Source organism: Xiphophorus couchianus, chromosome 9 (genome assembly GCF_001444195.1).
Source record: "Xiphophorus couchianus chromosome 9, X_couchianus-1.0, whole genome shotgun sequence".
NCBI lineage: Eukaryota > Metazoa > Chordata > Actinopteri > Cyprinodontiformes > Poeciliidae > Xiphophorus > Xiphophorus couchianus.
Window position 1 is genome coordinate 13,741,870 of NC_040236.1, and position 17,712 is coordinate 13,759,581.

General features: G+C 38.1%; 1 protein-coding gene across 4 annotated transcripts in view; it reads left to right on the top strand.

Moving 5' to 3' along the window:
• agbl4 (AGBL carboxypeptidase 4) overlaps positions 1-17,712 on the top strand; it is a 461,529-nt gene that overhangs the window by 423,448 nt on the left and 20,369 nt on the right. For all 4 annotated transcript variants that reach the window (XM_028027774.1, XM_028027772.1, XM_028027773.1 and 1 more), the window contains 2 exons: positions 1,087-1,201; positions 5,115-5,226. In XM_028027774.1, the coding sequence (XP_027883575.1) occupies positions 1,087-1,201; positions 5,115-5,226 (227 nt within the window). The remainder of the gene's footprint in view (positions 1-1,086; positions 1,202-5,114; positions 5,227-17,712) is intronic.

Genomic DNA, 17,712 nt, shown 5'->3' on the forward strand with positions numbered 1-17,712 from the left:
TTAAATTTAACAATGCTTCACCACAAGGTCTGTTACTGTGCTTTGATGATTTAAGTATGCATATTTTAAAGTGTATCATAATAATTAACCAGTATTTCATTAGATTTTGAGCTTTCTTTCTAACACATAAATCCCAAATTGCAAGCTTACATTAGATAGAGTGTGGGTTTATTGTGCATTGTACTTGTAATGCACAAATACATAAATTAGATTAACCTTAACTGCTTGAAACTGTTTCTATATTTATTTCTCAGACATTATTAGATGGTGAGACTAGTAAATGCAACATTGCAGCTGAATGTGATTCAGGTTAAAAATCTGTCCATTTGGCTCTTTTGGTTTTAAGACACATTAACAGCATACACACATTTACAGTTTTACCACTGTATATATTTTTTCTAAAAGGAAAAGTTATTTCAGCAAAGTAAAATATTTACTGAGTGCAAAAGAAAGATGAGCTCTATGTCCAGTGACGTAGCAAAGCAACATCAATTTAGGATGTTTAAACACCCAAGATGAATGAAAGTTTCACTACTAATATCTAATCGAAGGCAGTCACTCTAATAAACCATGAGGAATATCAAAGTCAGACAAAAAGTAACTGGTCTGCTCTTCTGCCCATTCATCCTTCCCTCCTTCTTTCCATCCATCAATCCCTGTCAATCCTTTCAGGTTCAGATTAAAGACTGGCCACTGTCAAAATATTTGTAGTAAACTCATTGAACCTCTTAGTTTATGCTAATAAATAGCCCGAAAGACTTCATCCATCCATTCTGTGCTCCCCGCTATCTGTTTGTGTGTGTGGCTCATTATGAATTAGATGATTTGGCTTTAAGCCCGCTGCATGCTGTCTGTTTTTCCACCGTCGTCAGCTCCATTCCATTTGCATCGATTTAGGCTTGACGTCTCCCATTCCTCCCCTGATTCTGATGATGCCCCCTCACCGTCCTTTTCTTTTTCCTTTTGTTTCTCAAAACTCAATTAACTGCGGAGCTCGCCCCTGGTTTTCTTTTCAAGTCTTCTTTTTATTTCCTCCCCCTGCTGCTTGCGTATGTGTCTGTGTGAATTTATATGTGTGTGCAATAGGTGTCATTGACTTCCTGGTGAGCCATCATCCAGTTGCCCAAATCCTTCGTGATCACGTGATCTTCAAGATAGTACCCATGCTGAATCCTGATGGAGTCTATCTGGGAAACTACAGGTACAAATGAATGCAAAATTGTGCAGTTTGTATGTAGTCTTTTGTTTATATCATCTAATTTTAATTTTTTCTCTTTAACTATACTTTTAAGAAGCCTAATGAATTCATATAGCCAACAGCATTGTATTTGATTGGAGAAGGCATTTGGCTTCAGGGCTGTTATTTCTGCCAGCTCTCTGTCCATCCTCTCCTTCTCTCTGTCTTTAACACTGTTGCTGCTGCTCTGTGGGTATCCTCCTCTCCTCAGTTTTCCTCTCTTCTCTTTCCCATCCTCATAATTGCCTTTTACTTAATAGGCTCAGCCCCCAGAATACTAATGCTTTCCGAGATAGGCATCAGCAACACTCTCCCACTGCGTTTGTGAATGCCATCTAGTGGTAATATGCCATCACTGCTTTAAAAATACATCCACCAGGTTGGCCGCAGCTTAAAGACAATTTACATTAGCTTGTTTTTACTCTGAGTGGTGATAAGGTTCTTATTGACAGAAGGTAAATTGCAGTGTTGTATAGTAACGAAGTAAAAATACTTCACTACTTTACTTAAGTATATTTTGGAGTACTTCATACTTTCCTCAAGTATGAAAATTTTTGATGACTTTCACTTTTACTTCACTATATTTCCGAACTTAATTGCGTACTTTTACTCCGATACATTTTCAATGTGTGGTTTAGTTACTCGTTACAAAAAAGCGAGAGAGAGAAACAAAGTGTTTTGATCCCACCTACTGATTAGCAAGTAGCAAGCAGGCTACCGAACAAAGTCCGTAGCCTGTTCATCACCACCAATAGGATACACCTTCTTCTTCTTCTTTTCTATTATGGCGGATCACAAGCAACTTTAAGGTGCATACCGCTACCTACTGTACATGAGTGTGTAGAAGCATTACTTCATATCTATTAAATTCTACTTTTTAATTTTGTATTCTTAAGATAAATAAACAATGCTTTCCTTACTTTGTGAATATCTGTTATGTTTCCTTCATTTCCTAATATACCTTTAAGATTCCATTCATGCCCCATATTAACTATTCTCTTTAATTCTTCCCTTTCGAGTTCATTTGACTTACATTTCATCAAGATGTGTTCTACATTTTCTTTCACTCCACATCTCTCACAGTTATCATTATTTTTCCTCCCTATTGTATAAAGCATGTCATTTAAGTAGGTATGACCTACTCTTAATCTACTAATTATTATTTCTTCTCTTCTGTTTCTTTCATTAATGCTTCGAATTTGAACTGACTTTTGTACTTCATATAATCTTCTTCCTTTCTTATCTTCATTCCACATTTTTTGCCATTTCTTGATTTCTTTACTTTTAATTAGGATACACCTGTTTCACTTCTCCCATTAAACACAAAGCAAGTCTCGCAATCAGTAGCAGTCACATGGAAATTCTATCTTACAAAAACTCCCCGTCCAACTTGAAGAAACACATCGAGGTAATGTCTTATGAAATGGTTATAATCCTCCTGTTTCAGTAACTATAGCTTGGTCACTAGACACTACTGTATTGTGAAATCTTGACCATAAATGAACTTTGTTTGGCATTGTTTCAGTTCCACACGTGGTGTATTTAGCTTAGGCCTAATGTTGACTGTAGCAGGCTACCTAGACTCCTCTGTTCAAGGGGGACAGAAGCCATAGCGATAGCAATTTAGACTAAATTTAACGAATATAGGAAAGGCATGCAAGTTCAAAACCAGGTTTACAGATGCCAATAAGCTGCATTTCCCTCCCAATTCTTTTTTTCTTTTGCATAATGACCAGTTGTGTGCACCACCTACTGACTGTAGCATTGACTGATTCACTGATTTGTGAAGTAGAGTAATCGTAACAGATCTTTTTCTTCATGTTGGCCGCATTTTCTGTACTATTTATTTTTCTCATTTTCAGCACTGACCTTACTTGAAGGGAAAACTTGAGGCTTACAAAAACTTTGTATTTTCTGTCCTGGAGGGTTTACTAAGAAGCTGGTTCAGTTGTAAAGCAGGTTAAGTTAACCTTGTGCTATAGGTAAAGCACCTAATTTTCTTAACTAAATGATGCCTGCAGGTATATCTATTAGCAGGTTTAATTTTGCCTGCACTTGGTTGTGTACATTATTTTAAGTGTATTTGACAAGTTTACCAAAATATAAAAAATGTCATTCAAACTGCAGTTGCTTTGTTTTACTTTTTACTTGTACTTTTCATTACATTACTTGAGTACATCCATTTTTACAGTAATTTCCATACTTAAGTACAAGAAGTTTCAGATACTTTAAGACTTTAACTCAAGTAACATTTCAGTCAGTGACTTCGACTTTTACCAAAGTCATATTTTGGAGAGGTACTTGTACTTTTACTTGACTCTGAGATTTCAGTACTTTATACAACACTGGTAAATTGTGACAGTCACCTCCTCACCAATCACACGTGCCAACTTATGGACAATTGCATGCTTCCTTGCCCTCACAGAGAAATATAGCATCCCAAGCAGTCATCTCTGCAGGAAACAGCAGAGAGCAGGCTGGAACATGCAGAGCAAATAATCAATGGCAGTTACCCCGGGATGAGTATCCTGTTCATGGCTGGCTGCTCTGCTGTTTCGGGGTAACATTAACACCTGTGTTATTACCGGCAACTTGGGTAAATGTCAAAGATCCAAAAGACAACGAGTTGGGCAGATCAGGGTGCATCCCTGCATGTCAGCATCCCATTAAGGAAGCTAAAGGTGGCTGTAGGCAGCGTGTGTTTGACCTCATCACTGCCTACCTTTAGGCCAGACTATTACACATTATAGGAGGTTTGTTCAGACCTTTTCTAGACTATTCATGCTCCTGCTGTTTAGTCCCTCCAGGTTGTTGCCTGAAGCAATGTCTCATTTGAGATTAAGTCACTTTAACAACATCACTGAGATATTTGGCTGTTTAGGATGTAGGCCATTATTGGTAGGCAGGGCAGGTAATTTTGGGTAATCTAAATCCCATTCATAAGAAAAATCCCTTGTTTTCTAATTATACACTAGATAATTAATGACTAGCTTAAAAGGTGAAATAGATCCTCTGTGTTTGCAAGTTTCTTTTCTTGAAAAGTTGTTCCAGTGTTGCCCAGGCTGGTCCAAAAACCAGGTCTGAATACCAGTTTGGGTTTCCACATCCTCAGAGAAAACTCAGTCTTGTTTTTACACCACTTATAACTTCTGTGTTTGACACTCACTATGTTGTACGTTTTGCCGGAAGAATTTGAACGACAGTTTTCTCATCGTCTCTGCTAATATCTTGAATCCTGGGTTTAAATATGAGGAGGTAGATGGATTTATTGTGTTTGTGAAAGTACTTACCAATTTTAACTTTCATTTCTGACAATTGTTCTGTAAAACAAAACTCTAAACAGATGACAGCCACACATTTTTAAGCAGGATTTATAAACACCAGTTGACAATGTTAAAACACTGACTGTTGTGAAATTGACTATTACCTGCTATGTGTAGTATATTATAGCTGACTGAAATGTCAATATTTCAGTAAGCAGGTTTAGTCTTCTTGCTTTAGATTTATTGCAAACAAACATCCACCTAATGGAAAAACAATTAAATTCATCATGTCCTTCTCAGCCACTAGGTAATCATCTGGCTATATATCCTGTTTGGGCAGTGGCACAACTTAGTTGCAGTAATTTAAATAATAATTTCAGGATATTTAATCTGCCTTCTTCCTGCTTGCATTTAGGATCTTATTCTTTGGACTTTAGAACTTATCAGGAATTTATTATTGCAAAAATACCTACGTTTGCTCTAAGCACAATCTATAATCCTGCTGCAGATCTAAAGCTGGCTTATTGGTTACACATAATTGTGTGTGTCAGTACATCCAAAGGAGAAAATCCAGGAGATTTTTCCACTAAATCTGTGTGTGTGTGTTCATACAGGTGTTCTCTGATGGGCTTCGACCTGAATCGCCACTGGCAGGATCCCTCTCCGTGGGCGCACCCCACGCTGCACGCGGTTAAACAGCTCATAGTGCAGATGAACCAAGATCCGGTGAGCATGTTTTCACCAACACACACATTTCTTATTTTGCGCCCCGTATTCCTTGACTACACCAGTGTCTGTTGGTCCCAGGAACAGTTTTCTGTCTCCCTGCTTGGTTCAGCATGTTTCTAAAATCTGTGTGTAGGGCCTATGAGGAGGAGAGGTTGGGGAGGCCAGTCAGCACCTCCTGAATGTCAGCCACCCTCTCTGGGGCATTCAAAACATATTAGTGAAGCAGGACTTTGCACTTTGAGTCTTAAACTCCACTTTAACTTTTCTCCCTCTAGTTTTAGTCTTTGAGTCAGAGCAATGCTACGCTGGCAGACCAGGGGGGCTTTTCCCTGTGTGTTCCTGATGTTAATTATAAGCCGAGCGTCAGGTTGGTGGGATTACTGAAGGTCAGTGCGTGTCCTGGGAATGCTCTGCCCTTTTGTACTCTCCTCTAATCCTGATAAGAGAGGGAGCAGGCTGGGACGGGATGCAGGGCAGGCCAGAGATGTGGCGAGGCGAGGAGCTGGCATCGGGCAGATTAACCTTTTCCCCAGGCGCCGACACGCTGATCGATAGACTCTGTCATGGCAGGGTGATCCACTTATGCCTGTCATTCACACACAAACCTACTCAGAGTAACACACATGCTGCAGATGACACAAAAATCACACAAACAAATGCATCTACAGTGCAGTGCTAGTGGATAATACAAAGTGACTTAATTACCTTGCTTTTTTTTCTCTTTTTTTTTTTCTTGTGTCTACTCGTGAAATTTAATTAGATTTGTCTATATCTTGTTCTAGAGCAGTGTACTAGATCAAGATGTGGACTGAATCTCCATTGCAATGAGCAGAGATATAGAAATACTCTTCATAGAAAAATAAGTATTATTTAACAAATTTAGGCCAACAAAAATCATCTAGGGACAAAGTTTAGCTGTTTTATAAATGTTTTTATGAAAACATCTAGCATTGCTGTACATTTCCAGACATTGAGGGATAGATGTCTACAGTTGATTACTAAATCCTCACAAATCTGTGTTTGCTTCTGCTTTTATTTATAAAGCTATATACAAACATAGATCTGCTGCTAAATTTACCTCACCCAGCAAATAAATTTGAATGGGGGAGTGGGGATCCTTTAAAGGGAATCCTCACTCGTACTTATCTATATTTAAATAACCCACAATAACAAAAAATCACAGCACTGTGTACCTTAATCTTCTCTCTTGATAAATTAAGCTCCTTGTCACAACGGTATTGCAGCATATTGATCATAAACAGAAATGTCTATGGTAGTGGAAAATGACAACATCCCCCTCCTTGTGTGAACTCTCTTGACTCCTCAACCACAGATGACAGTGCCATACCCTCTCCCCTGCTGCAGTCCCTCTTCTTGTTGACGGTTTCCTTTAATTTTGCAGAGTTAATTTGTTAGCTTAGGCAACCTCTGCCTTTCCCGGTTCTCTCCTGCCACAGCCAGTTAATCCCATCAGACCCATTATTGATGTCCGGGGCTCCCTGATGCCAGTTTCCGTGCCAATTCTGCTGCCACGAGTCCTTGTGCTGGTGTCCCTTCCTTCCCCATTCATAATCATTACACAGTGGAGTGGGCACTGAGCCTAATGAGGTGGACAAAGGTTGTAGGGTTCTGCTGCCACAGAGAAAAAGTTAAGTAGCAGTTGTTTGCACCACCTTGCAGTAGTTTTGCTACCTCTTGAGCCTTTTTTACATTTCCTTGTGACACATCAGCAATCTTCAGTGTATTTTATTGGTGTTTTATGTATGACAGACCAAAACAGAGTAGTGTATACTTTTGTAGAGATTTTTTTAAAAGTAGTTAGCTACTTTACTCTGACATCCATACATAAAATTCAGTGGAACAAATTGCCTTTTGAACACACATAATTAGTAAAAGTCTCACCCTAAGTGTAAATTAACCCCAGAATAAATTAAACTGTTTCTCTCTGAGATTTTTTTAAGAGAACACTAGTGAACAAAAAGCATCGTGAAAGTCAAAGAACACCCCAGGCAGGTCAGGGATAAAGGTATAGAGAAGTTTAAAGCATGATTAGGTCATAAAACAACATCCCACTCTTTGAAGCACTACCTAATCCATCATCTGGAAATTGAATGAGTATGGAACATTTTTGTGCAACTTGTTGGCTTGCATACAAAGCACTGTGCGTCAGAAACTGCCACTGCACATCACTCTAAGCACATCATTCTTTCAGCAAAGCAGAGAGGTGGCAGCAGTTAGAATTGGTGGGTAAATGAATAGCGATAAAACAGAGCAGTCCTACAGAAGAATTGAGACTGGTGCAGAAGTCCCAACAATAGCTTCAAACTTTCAACCATCTTATCAGAGTTGGTGATAAAAATGGATGGAGCTAAACTAAACATGGAGAAATCCTGAAAGGAAACTTGAAGGAAGCTGCAAAAGACTAGAGCCCAGAGTAAAGGTCCGAATCTGTGATCTTCAGAGATGCCATCCAACTGATCTGACTTGGCTTTAGCTATTTTGCAGAGCATTTTGATATGTGAAGCTGCTTGAAATGTACACTCAAAAATTTACAGTGGTAACGATTGCTCTGGAAAAACACTTAAATCCATTTTATGTTTCCCTCCCACTTCCCCCTTCTGTTCAGCATTACTTTTTGCCTTTTTAAATAAAGAGGCCAGAAAAAACAAATATCTACTAATATAATCAGGGAAGAGTTTTCATTCACTATAGGTGCCACCACATGTTCCTTATTTTTCAGTAAGATTTAGGTCCCAGCTAAAATAAATATCAGTCAAAATACCTTGCCTTCTCTTTTATTTATTCTTTGGCACAGCATGTTATTTAGGGGGGGAGCAATTTTAGAATACATAATGTACATTATATTAATTAGATAAAAGTTATAGTATAAAGTTGCAGCGAGCCATAAGCATAAATCAGCCCCCAAGGCTTTGACAATCTCCTCATTTTTTTTTTCCTTTTACATCTTTAAAGTTCTGCAGGTCTACGCATAAGCATCATAAATCAGAGTCACGTTGCCATCTGTTCCACAAAGGAGCCATTTTCACTTTGAGACCCCATCACGCATTTGAGTGAGAGTCACTTTAGTCTCTCCAAAGTGAATCCCCATCACTGTGGATTCAGCAGCTTTCTGTTTCTGATGGTAAAAGAGCTTTCTTCTCCTGTTCAAGCAATAACTTCCCATTACTGGCTGTGAGCTCTTTGACAAGTGTCATTCGAATCAAAGCTTGTAGCAGAAGCAATCTGTTCTCCATTATATTAATGTCAGAAGATCTTTTTTTTTTTTAACCAATAATTGTATAGATGTGAAATTGTGGCTCACAATGTTTCCACTTACTACAGTAGTTTTAATGCAGAAGTTTGACCTAAACAAGAACTGATGGTTTAAATTGGCAAAATGTATTCCAACATTCCCACTCACCTGGAAATATATCATTAACATTTGATACAAATAGGTTTTAAATGTTGCCTGTCAAATAGATTTGGAGTAAAGATTACAATAACAGAAAATTTGATCAAAAGCTACTAGTAAAGTGCAGACACAAAAAGGCGGCTTTCTTTGGAGCTAAAAAACAACCTACAAATGGTTGACTTTATGAATAAAAAGTTTTTTAACAATGTATTTTAACAAATGTCATTCCTTTCTTCTAATCTAGGTTAAATAGTTGTGTGCCCATTCTTCTCCGTTCAACCCAAATTCACAAAAGCACACACACAAACACGCATACACACATACACACCAACAATCCCTCAATAAGGTGCCTCATGCCAAAAAGGAACAAAAAGAAATTTTCTAATACAACTTTTTTAGGCATTTGCTCTTTTGGCATTAAACCTATTTAATCGTAGAACTCAACTGATTGGAAGAGTAAAATAATCATTTAAAATGTGGATCTGGAACAGAAAATATACTTTATCTCAGTCACTTCTGGCATTTTGTCTAGAACTAAAAACCTTAATGTCTTTAAGGTACTATTTGCTCCTTGTTTTGAATACTACATTGGCTGGTGTATTGCATGGCACCATTACCTGTGTAGAGATATCATGCTCTGTATGGAAATGTTGTCTACGAAGAACTCAGATTGCAAACTTTTTATCCATCCGTCTGGAGAGAAACTTGCTTAAACGGTTTTATAAAAATGCCAGCATTTGCCATCTGTAGCTGAACATTGGTCAGCAGGGAAAATGGCTGAAAGAGTCAGTGATGCAAAGAGCTATAATCTGTTCCCAAGCCACCCTGTTGTTTGTTTTGAAAAGAGAGAAATGGACAGGGAGAAAAAATAGGGAAGGAGACTGAAGAAACAAATGGACCCATCTTCTTCCTAAAGCAGTGTTTTTCCAGCTCATTTATCAAAAGCAGAAGAAGAATTCTTTTTGATTGGCTGATTACCAGAAGCATTCATCACTGGGCAAATGTATCCCCAGCAGTCTGACACTGCCATTTTGGATAATTTGTTAAGGATGACAAAGAGGTCATCGTTTCCTTGGCTTATTTTTGACCTTTTTAATATTAGAAAATTAATTTTCTATGTGGAACAAATATATTACATCCTGTCACAGCGTCTAGATGGATTTGGTGCCCTCAAAAGTCTTCCTAATGTCCTTCTTCTATGTCTCCTGCAGTGCTGCCTCACAATCTTCTTCTGCTTTTTTCTCTGTCTTTCTTCTCCTTTTGTCAGATTTGCCTCGTGTGAAAAGCTGACTGACTCTGCATGTTTTTGTATGAATATTTGTTCCTCCCTTGGTCACCTGTATTCTCTCTTTGCTCTCCATGTGCGTTTAAGTGTCCTCTGGTGTCATCCTACCATTTCTGATCCATTTCTAAAATATACAGCCAATTTCTCCCCATCACCCCACGTCGTTTCAATCCCTCCATCGGCGCTCTTTATTCTCCCTCTGTTGGAGCCTGAATTGTCTACTTATCACAGGAAGATACAGATGAAACTGTCCCACTTTTCCAGTCTTTTTGCTAGCTTTCTCAGCTTATCTCCAAAAGGGCTTTTAATTGTTCTCAATTATTCAACACAATATTTCAAATTATTTCATGCTTGCTCTCTTTCTTGTGACATTTTTCTTTTCTGGTGCCTATTCTTTTCCCCTTTTTTTTCTCGATAGATATCTCAGCTTATGTTTCTCAAACAGGCCTGAAACACAGAGCTGGTTGTGTCTGTTCTGCCTGATTACAAATCACCTCACTGTCCATAAGCAGACAAATACCACCATTAATTTCAGTGCACTGTGCAGAACGAGGGAGCAAAGAGCAGGAAAAAGTCAGATAAATGTGATGGGAAGGCTAGAGAGAGAGAGAGAAAGCGGAGAGTTTTGTCATTTACTCTCGTCCATGAAGCAGGTCGTCCCATCTGCCACCTTCCTGTCACTGGTACATCATTTCAGGGTCATTGTCATGTTGCCCCTGTGGCTTCTCCAACTGATGCTTTGTTAGTTTTACAATGTAAATGCACTACTTTTTGGATTTAGAATTTTATTCTGGAAAATTAATTATTTGCTTGTTCTGGTAGTTCTTGGATAATTTATTTCTAATGCGGTGCCTTGCAAAAGCTTGTGTACACCTTGAACTTTTCCAAATTGTGACTTTGGAACCACAATGTCAATAGTATTTTATTGATATCCCTATTTTCAATATTTTTTTATGCGTGATAGAATAGAAAGTGCAGCATGATTATGAAATAATGGTAAAACGAGTTTTACAAATAAAAGTCACATAGGAACATTGTGAAAAAGTGTAAGGGGTGTAAATACCCATGCAAGGTGCGTAAAGCTGCACAATTCCAGGAATAATCATTGTAGCAAAAATATTTTTCACAATTATTCTTTCTTTTCCATCATCTTCTGTGGGCTTCACCATCTTTGTCACTAAAATTCATAACAGGTGCATCGAGAAAAGTGAGAATCATTTATCTGGCCAAATATCTTATTGCCTTCCAGGGTATAAATGTATGACAGATGAAATATAACAGATTTCCAAATATGGCATCCAGACAATATTGTGTAGCTCTACTGATATGCAGCAGCCTCATTCTTTAGTAATATGTTATTGCCACATTATGCTGGAGAAGATGTATCACGGATAAAACAACAGGATTAATCTTTGTTTGGCTGAGACACAACTGCTGTTGTGAAGCTACAGCATTTTAAGGTCGCACTGTTTTTACATTTTATTGAAGAACCTATTTTTTGACAACTGACCTTTCATTGAGGTTAAGGTTTGTGGATCTACCAGTTTTTCTTTAGTTATGGTGGAATATACCACACTTTGCAAGGACTGTTACATGGACATGGTTTTGGGAATACATTGTGATCACACTTCTTATTCGTGACCTCTTTCTAGGGCAGAATGGTTAGTAAGTCCATTCCCTTGCTTAAAATGTAACTCCACATTTGGAAACCTCACTCATGGCACAGTGTAGGGCTTTTTCTTCTCCAAACATATTTTCAATATTTCCAAATTCAACCACTGATGAAAGTTACTTTCATCAAAGAAAGTAACTTTTGTCCAGTCTTCTGCTCTCCATTCATGTGCTTCCTGAAGATTTTCAGTTCGTTCTTGATGCTATTCTTGTGCTGAAGTGGGATTTTATACCCTTCTTGTCACAATGACTTAGTTCTAAAGTCTTTATTCACATACAGTCAGATCCTCCCATTGCCACTGTTGAACAAGCTCTGCTCTGGTGGTAACATGCTACTGTAAGTGCATTGCTCAGGAAAATACTGTCCTGTTGTTTACACTATTGGACATATTCCAACACTGAGTCCATTTTCCAGGGCAACAAATAGACTGAATACAATTAAAATATTTGTTTAGCATAAGAAGGGTTCTTATAATAATAAATCTGAAAACTTACAAATAAAGTAGGGCTCTAGCAATGGGGAATCAGGAACAAACAATTTAAATAAAAAGGTAAATTATAATTTTAATGGAATAAAGAATAACTAAACACAAAGAATTACTAATAAATCTGAACTAGAACATTTCTGAAGAAATGTAACCAAACGTGCATATTGGTAGGAACCCAACATTCTGATGGTGAAAATTAGCAACAATGCTAAGGTGAATTAAAATGTAGTCAATAGCATGTGGAGTATCTTTAATATGTTGACGAATATGGACTTACTCCATTTAGTATGCAAATATTATAATGATATTATAATCATATTATTATTATTATTATTATTATTATACTTATAATATAGTTAGTATCTTATAATCAATCAATCAATCAATCAAATTTTATTTGTATAGCACATTTCAGCAGCAAGACATTTCAAAGTGCTTTACATCATTACAAACACAGAAACACAATGCAATATAGAATCAATAATCAAAACAAAGCATTAAGTCAAGTTCCATCCATAAATTTGTAATTGATTACATTTCAAATACAATTCTAAACAGGTGGGTTTTTAGTTGAGATTTAAAAGAAGTCAGTGTTTCAGCTGTTTTACAGTTTTCTGGAAGTTTGTTCCAAATTTGTGGTGCATAGATGCTGAAAGCTGCTTCTCCTCGTTTGGTTCTGGTTCTGGGGATGCAGAGCAGACCAGAACCGGAAGACCTGAGAGGTCTGGAAGGTTGATACAATAAAAGCAGATCTTTAATGTATTGTGGTGCTGAGCCGTTCAGTGATTTCTAAACTAACAACAGTATTTTAAAGTCTATTCTTTGAGCTACAGGGAGCCAGTGGAGGGACTTTAAAACTGGTGTTATGTGCTCTATCTTCCTGGTTTTAGTGAGAACGCGAGCAGCAGCATTCTGGATCTGCTGCAGCTGTTTGATTGATTTGTTGGACAGACCTGTGAAGACGCTGTTGCAATAATCAATACGACTGAAGATGAATGCATGGATGAGCTTCTCTAGATCTGGCTGAGACATCAGTCCTTTAATCCTGGAAATGTTCTTCAGGTGATAGAAGGCCGACTTTGTAACTGTCTTTATGTGGCTCTGGAGGTTCAGGTCAGAGTCCATCACTACTCCCAGGTTTCGGGCCTGATCGCTGGTTTTTAGTTGTAATAACTGAAGCTGTGCATTGACTCTAGATCGTTCCTCTTTAGGTCCAAAAATAATAACTTCAGTTTTGTTTCTGTTCAACTGGAGAAAGTTTTGGCACATCCACACATTTATCTGTTCTAAGCATCTGTTCAGTGATTGGATGGGCTCTGAGTCACCTGGTGACATTGTAATGTAGAGCTGCGTGTCATCTGCATAGTTATGGTAGCTAATATTATTTCCTGTTATAACCTGAGCTAGTGGGAGCATATAAATATTGAATAAAAGGGGTCCTAGGATTGAACCTTGGGGTACCCCACATGTGACCTTTGACCTCTTTGATGAAAAGTTTTCAATTGAAACAAAGAAATCCCTGTTCTTTATGTAGGATTTAAACCAGTTAAGCACTGGACCGGAGAGTCCGACCCAACTCTCCAGTCGATTCAGTAATATATCATGGTCAACAGTGTCAAAAGCTGCACTGATGTCCAACAGAACCAGCACTGTGGTTCTGCCACAGTCCGTATTTATATGGATGTCATTGAACACTTTTACGAGGGCGGTCTCTGTGCTGTGGTGAGCACAAAAACCAGACTGGAAGGAGTCAAAGAGGTTGGTTATAGTTAGGAAGCTAGTTAATTGTTTACACACAGCTTTTTCAATAACTTTGCTGATGAATGGGAGGTTGGAGATCGGCCTGTAATTCTGCATTAGTGATTTGTCCAGATTGTTCTTTTTTATAAGTGGTTTGATTACTGCTGTTTTCAGAGCCTGGGGGAAAACGCCTGATGAGAGCAATGAGTTTACTATTTGGATCAGATCAGCAGCAATAACAGGCAGGACTTTCTTAAAGAAATTTGTGGGTAAAACATCCAGACAGCAGGAACTGGAGCTTAGTTGACTTATAATTTCCTCTAAGGTTTTAAAATTAAGTAGTTGAAATTGGGTCATTTTTCCTGTATTTGTTTTGTTTGGGCACAGCATTGGTACTGACTTTATAGCATGCTTTATAATAATTATATCATAATGTAATATTATGATTATTATTAATATTATTGTATAATATTATACTATTGTATATTATTATTGTAATAATATTAGAATTAGAACATTTCTGAAGAAATTTAAAAGGGGCCTGTCAAAGTTTGCCTGTCAGCATTTTGATCTGACACGAATCAGGGGTACTGATCCGGAAAATTAGCAACAATGCTAAAGTTAACCATAGGAGGCAAAACAATGCACTGCTGGCTCTTCCATGCATGGCATACCCCAACTAAAACAGCTAAGAACAGATGGATCTAAAGTAAAACAGAAACATGGCTGATTGAAATGGGAAAAATACTTTTAACAAGGACAGGTGAGGCAGTTCTTCTGAGTCCTGAGCCTGATTTCTTGCTGCAAGAATGAGAACAGTACATCATATCCCTCTGCACTCTGAGTTCTGCTCTGATCAGCTCAAGTTTCATGCAGTCTCTTTACACTTTTCTAAACACTCCCACAAAGTCACACAGTCAGCTCTAAATTCCCAACAGAGGAACAGCCGACCATCCAACAGCCTTCCTGCCTCAGAGTAAAAGAGTGTAAAATACTGGAAACTCACAACCTCTGTAATGAAAAGTCAATTCTGTGCGGTCTCACAACACAAACTAAATGGTTCCTTTAACCTCTTCCTCTTTGCATGCTTTGAGCATACATATCCCACAATCCACTCAAAATCATCTCACATGTCTTAAGATGTCAGCATACTATTGATTTTTGCAACTTATTTTGCACAGAGAAACATACAGCATCCCCACCACACTGATTTAATTAAAACAAGAATATACAGTATATATATATATATATATATATATATATATATATATATAGAGAGAGAGAGAGAGAGAGAGAGAGAGAGAGAGAGAGAGAGAGAGAGAGAGATGTGAAATTTAATTTACCAATACACTAATTTATTGAAACAATTCATTAAAAAACAAAATTAACATAAAGAGGACTTTTAATAACTCAAAGGGAAACTTTCAAAGGGTTAGAGAATGAATGTTCAGATTTTGTTTAGCTGATATAACACCTAACTTTATCAAATAATACAACTCTATTTTCTGAAAGTGTAAGCTCACAATTCTCTCCACATAATTAAGATTGTTTACGTACTTGTCTTAACTTTAGGAATACTTTGGAAAAGAAAGAAATGCAAGAAGGGATGGCTTTCAAAGTCAGACAGGTTCTGATGCCAGAAGACAGCCTTATTATAGGGCAGATTAGGGAGTATCTCCGGTGGGGTCACATGTTTATTTTCTCTGAACCAGCTTGGCTTCTGCTCCGGGTCCCCTTGGCTCCGTCAGCTTTGTCTCTCTCAGCTGGAAGGATCATCAGCCTGGAGTCAAAGCAGTCTGGGGAGGTTACACTGAGGCAGGAAGGCTGTCGAATGGGCGGCCGTTCCTCTGTTGGGAATTAAGAGCAGAATTTTATGCAATCTAAAAACTATTGGCTGAAAGATTTTGAAATGCTGGAGTGACTAAAAACATGAGTAAATTTAGACCAAGTTACTCCAGCATTTGTTATACCATGTGAGCACAAGTTCTGTCTTCTGTAAATTAGTCTTTATGTAGCAAGTAGTATTTGCCAGGTGTTTTGTAGGATCTCACAGATCTCACTAGCTGGAAGCAGTTCGCTCAAGATTCACTGCTACCAAAATATTCTTGGTAAATTATAATTTTGGTTGTCATAAACCTTACATTTTGAACCATTTTATGAGCTTGGTTTGGTCTAGAAAAATGTGTTATCTTATGTCACCTGGAAAAGCCTTTTCAACAGCCTAGTGAAGTGTTTACATCTATTCGAGAGTAAGTATGGTCAAGGTCAGTTTTTGTGTGTTTCTGCCGGCTACAGCAAGAACAATCTTTTCTCAAACTCACCCTCTAATTTGCATATGTAAGCTGTTATTGCAGTCAAAGTAGGACCAACTCAATATAAATTATTAAAATGTTCATTTAGCGCAGTGTTGTATCCAATCCCTGTTAGTTTAACATTGTATGTTTAACATTGCATGAATAGCAGAGGCAACTTTTTTTTTTCCTGAACCAGCAGCTGTCCTCCTTCTTTTCAAAAGGTATGCTGCTGATGCAAAGAGCTTTTTTCAGGGGCCTGTAATCCTGCTTCAATCAGCTACTTTTCCTTTCCGTGTACAGATAAGCCCGCCATTTACGGCCCCCACTGCACTTCCGCACCCGGCTCTAATTAATATGCAGCAGATAAGTACTTGTCTGACAAAATTCATTCGTTTGACCTTCTGGGTTTTACACTAAACTGATTGCCGTCGTTGCAAGTTCACGCCGAGTTGAGAGTTCTCTGGAGTTTCTGCAGCAAGACGGGGCTTTTATTTTTCTCCGAGAGGCTTAATTTGGACACTTGCACTCTCTGCACTTCTATCTCTCCTTCTCCTAAATTGTCTTCTGACTTTCATTCAGTAGTCTCTGTTTCTTAATTGCCCCTAATTGCTTAATTACAATTTCAAATGAACAATTCTGGAGGTCAGAGCGGGTTGTTAATTGAAGCATCAATCACAGTGGCGGGGCCTTCAGAACCGTCTTGGTTTGATTGACAGAGCATTAACTAAGCAATGTAGTAGACTTGGACATGACATTGTCGGCGCTCCTTGGCTGTTGCTACAGATCCTCTGATGTCCTTCAAAGAGACCTTCACAGCTTCATGTGAAAACTTGCAGGGTTGGGATGAGGATTACTTTCCAGAAAGTGAAGGCTCAACCTTGTATTTTTCAGCTTTTTGTTTAAAGACAAAATCTAACATCCACAAATGTACACTGAGAATAAAAAAACAAAGCTGGACGGTAAAGTATGTACTCCAATGGACAATTTCACAAAACAATTTTTAAGAAGACCCCTGCAGAGAAAACTGTCTTCTAGTTTGAATGTATTTGGGTTGATGATATAACCAGAGGCACAAGAATTGAAGTTTTCAGCTGAAGTTGGTAAAAATTCTGGTGGACAAGAAGCTTTTGACCAATTTTGATTCTTTTAAGTTGTAAAGCGTTCAGCATCATGAGTTTTAGCCACAGTTTAATCCATAGTGTTTGTCAGCCCATCCTTTGCAGTCAAAACAGCTTAAACTCTTCTACATATTATGTTGAACATATGAACACATCCTTTACCTTTCAGTGGGATAGCATGAAGGCAGGAGCTAAATAATGTTTCTCCTCCTAGTGTGTTCTTTGATCATGTGCCTGTCCACCTTTCTTTAACCCAGCCCTCTATTGTCGGCTCCGTTTTAACTTTCCCTTACCTCCACCTGAGGGGGAGCCCTTAGTGATTATTAGCCTTGTTGAGACCCTGCTGGTTGGATCTTTTGCTCTCCACCCTTTTTTTCTTTCTCTAATAAACTTGAATTGCTCTACCTGTCTTTCCCATCTTCCTACCTCTTGTCTTTTCTTTTTCTGCTCCCTTTCAGTTTTATTCATTTGTTAA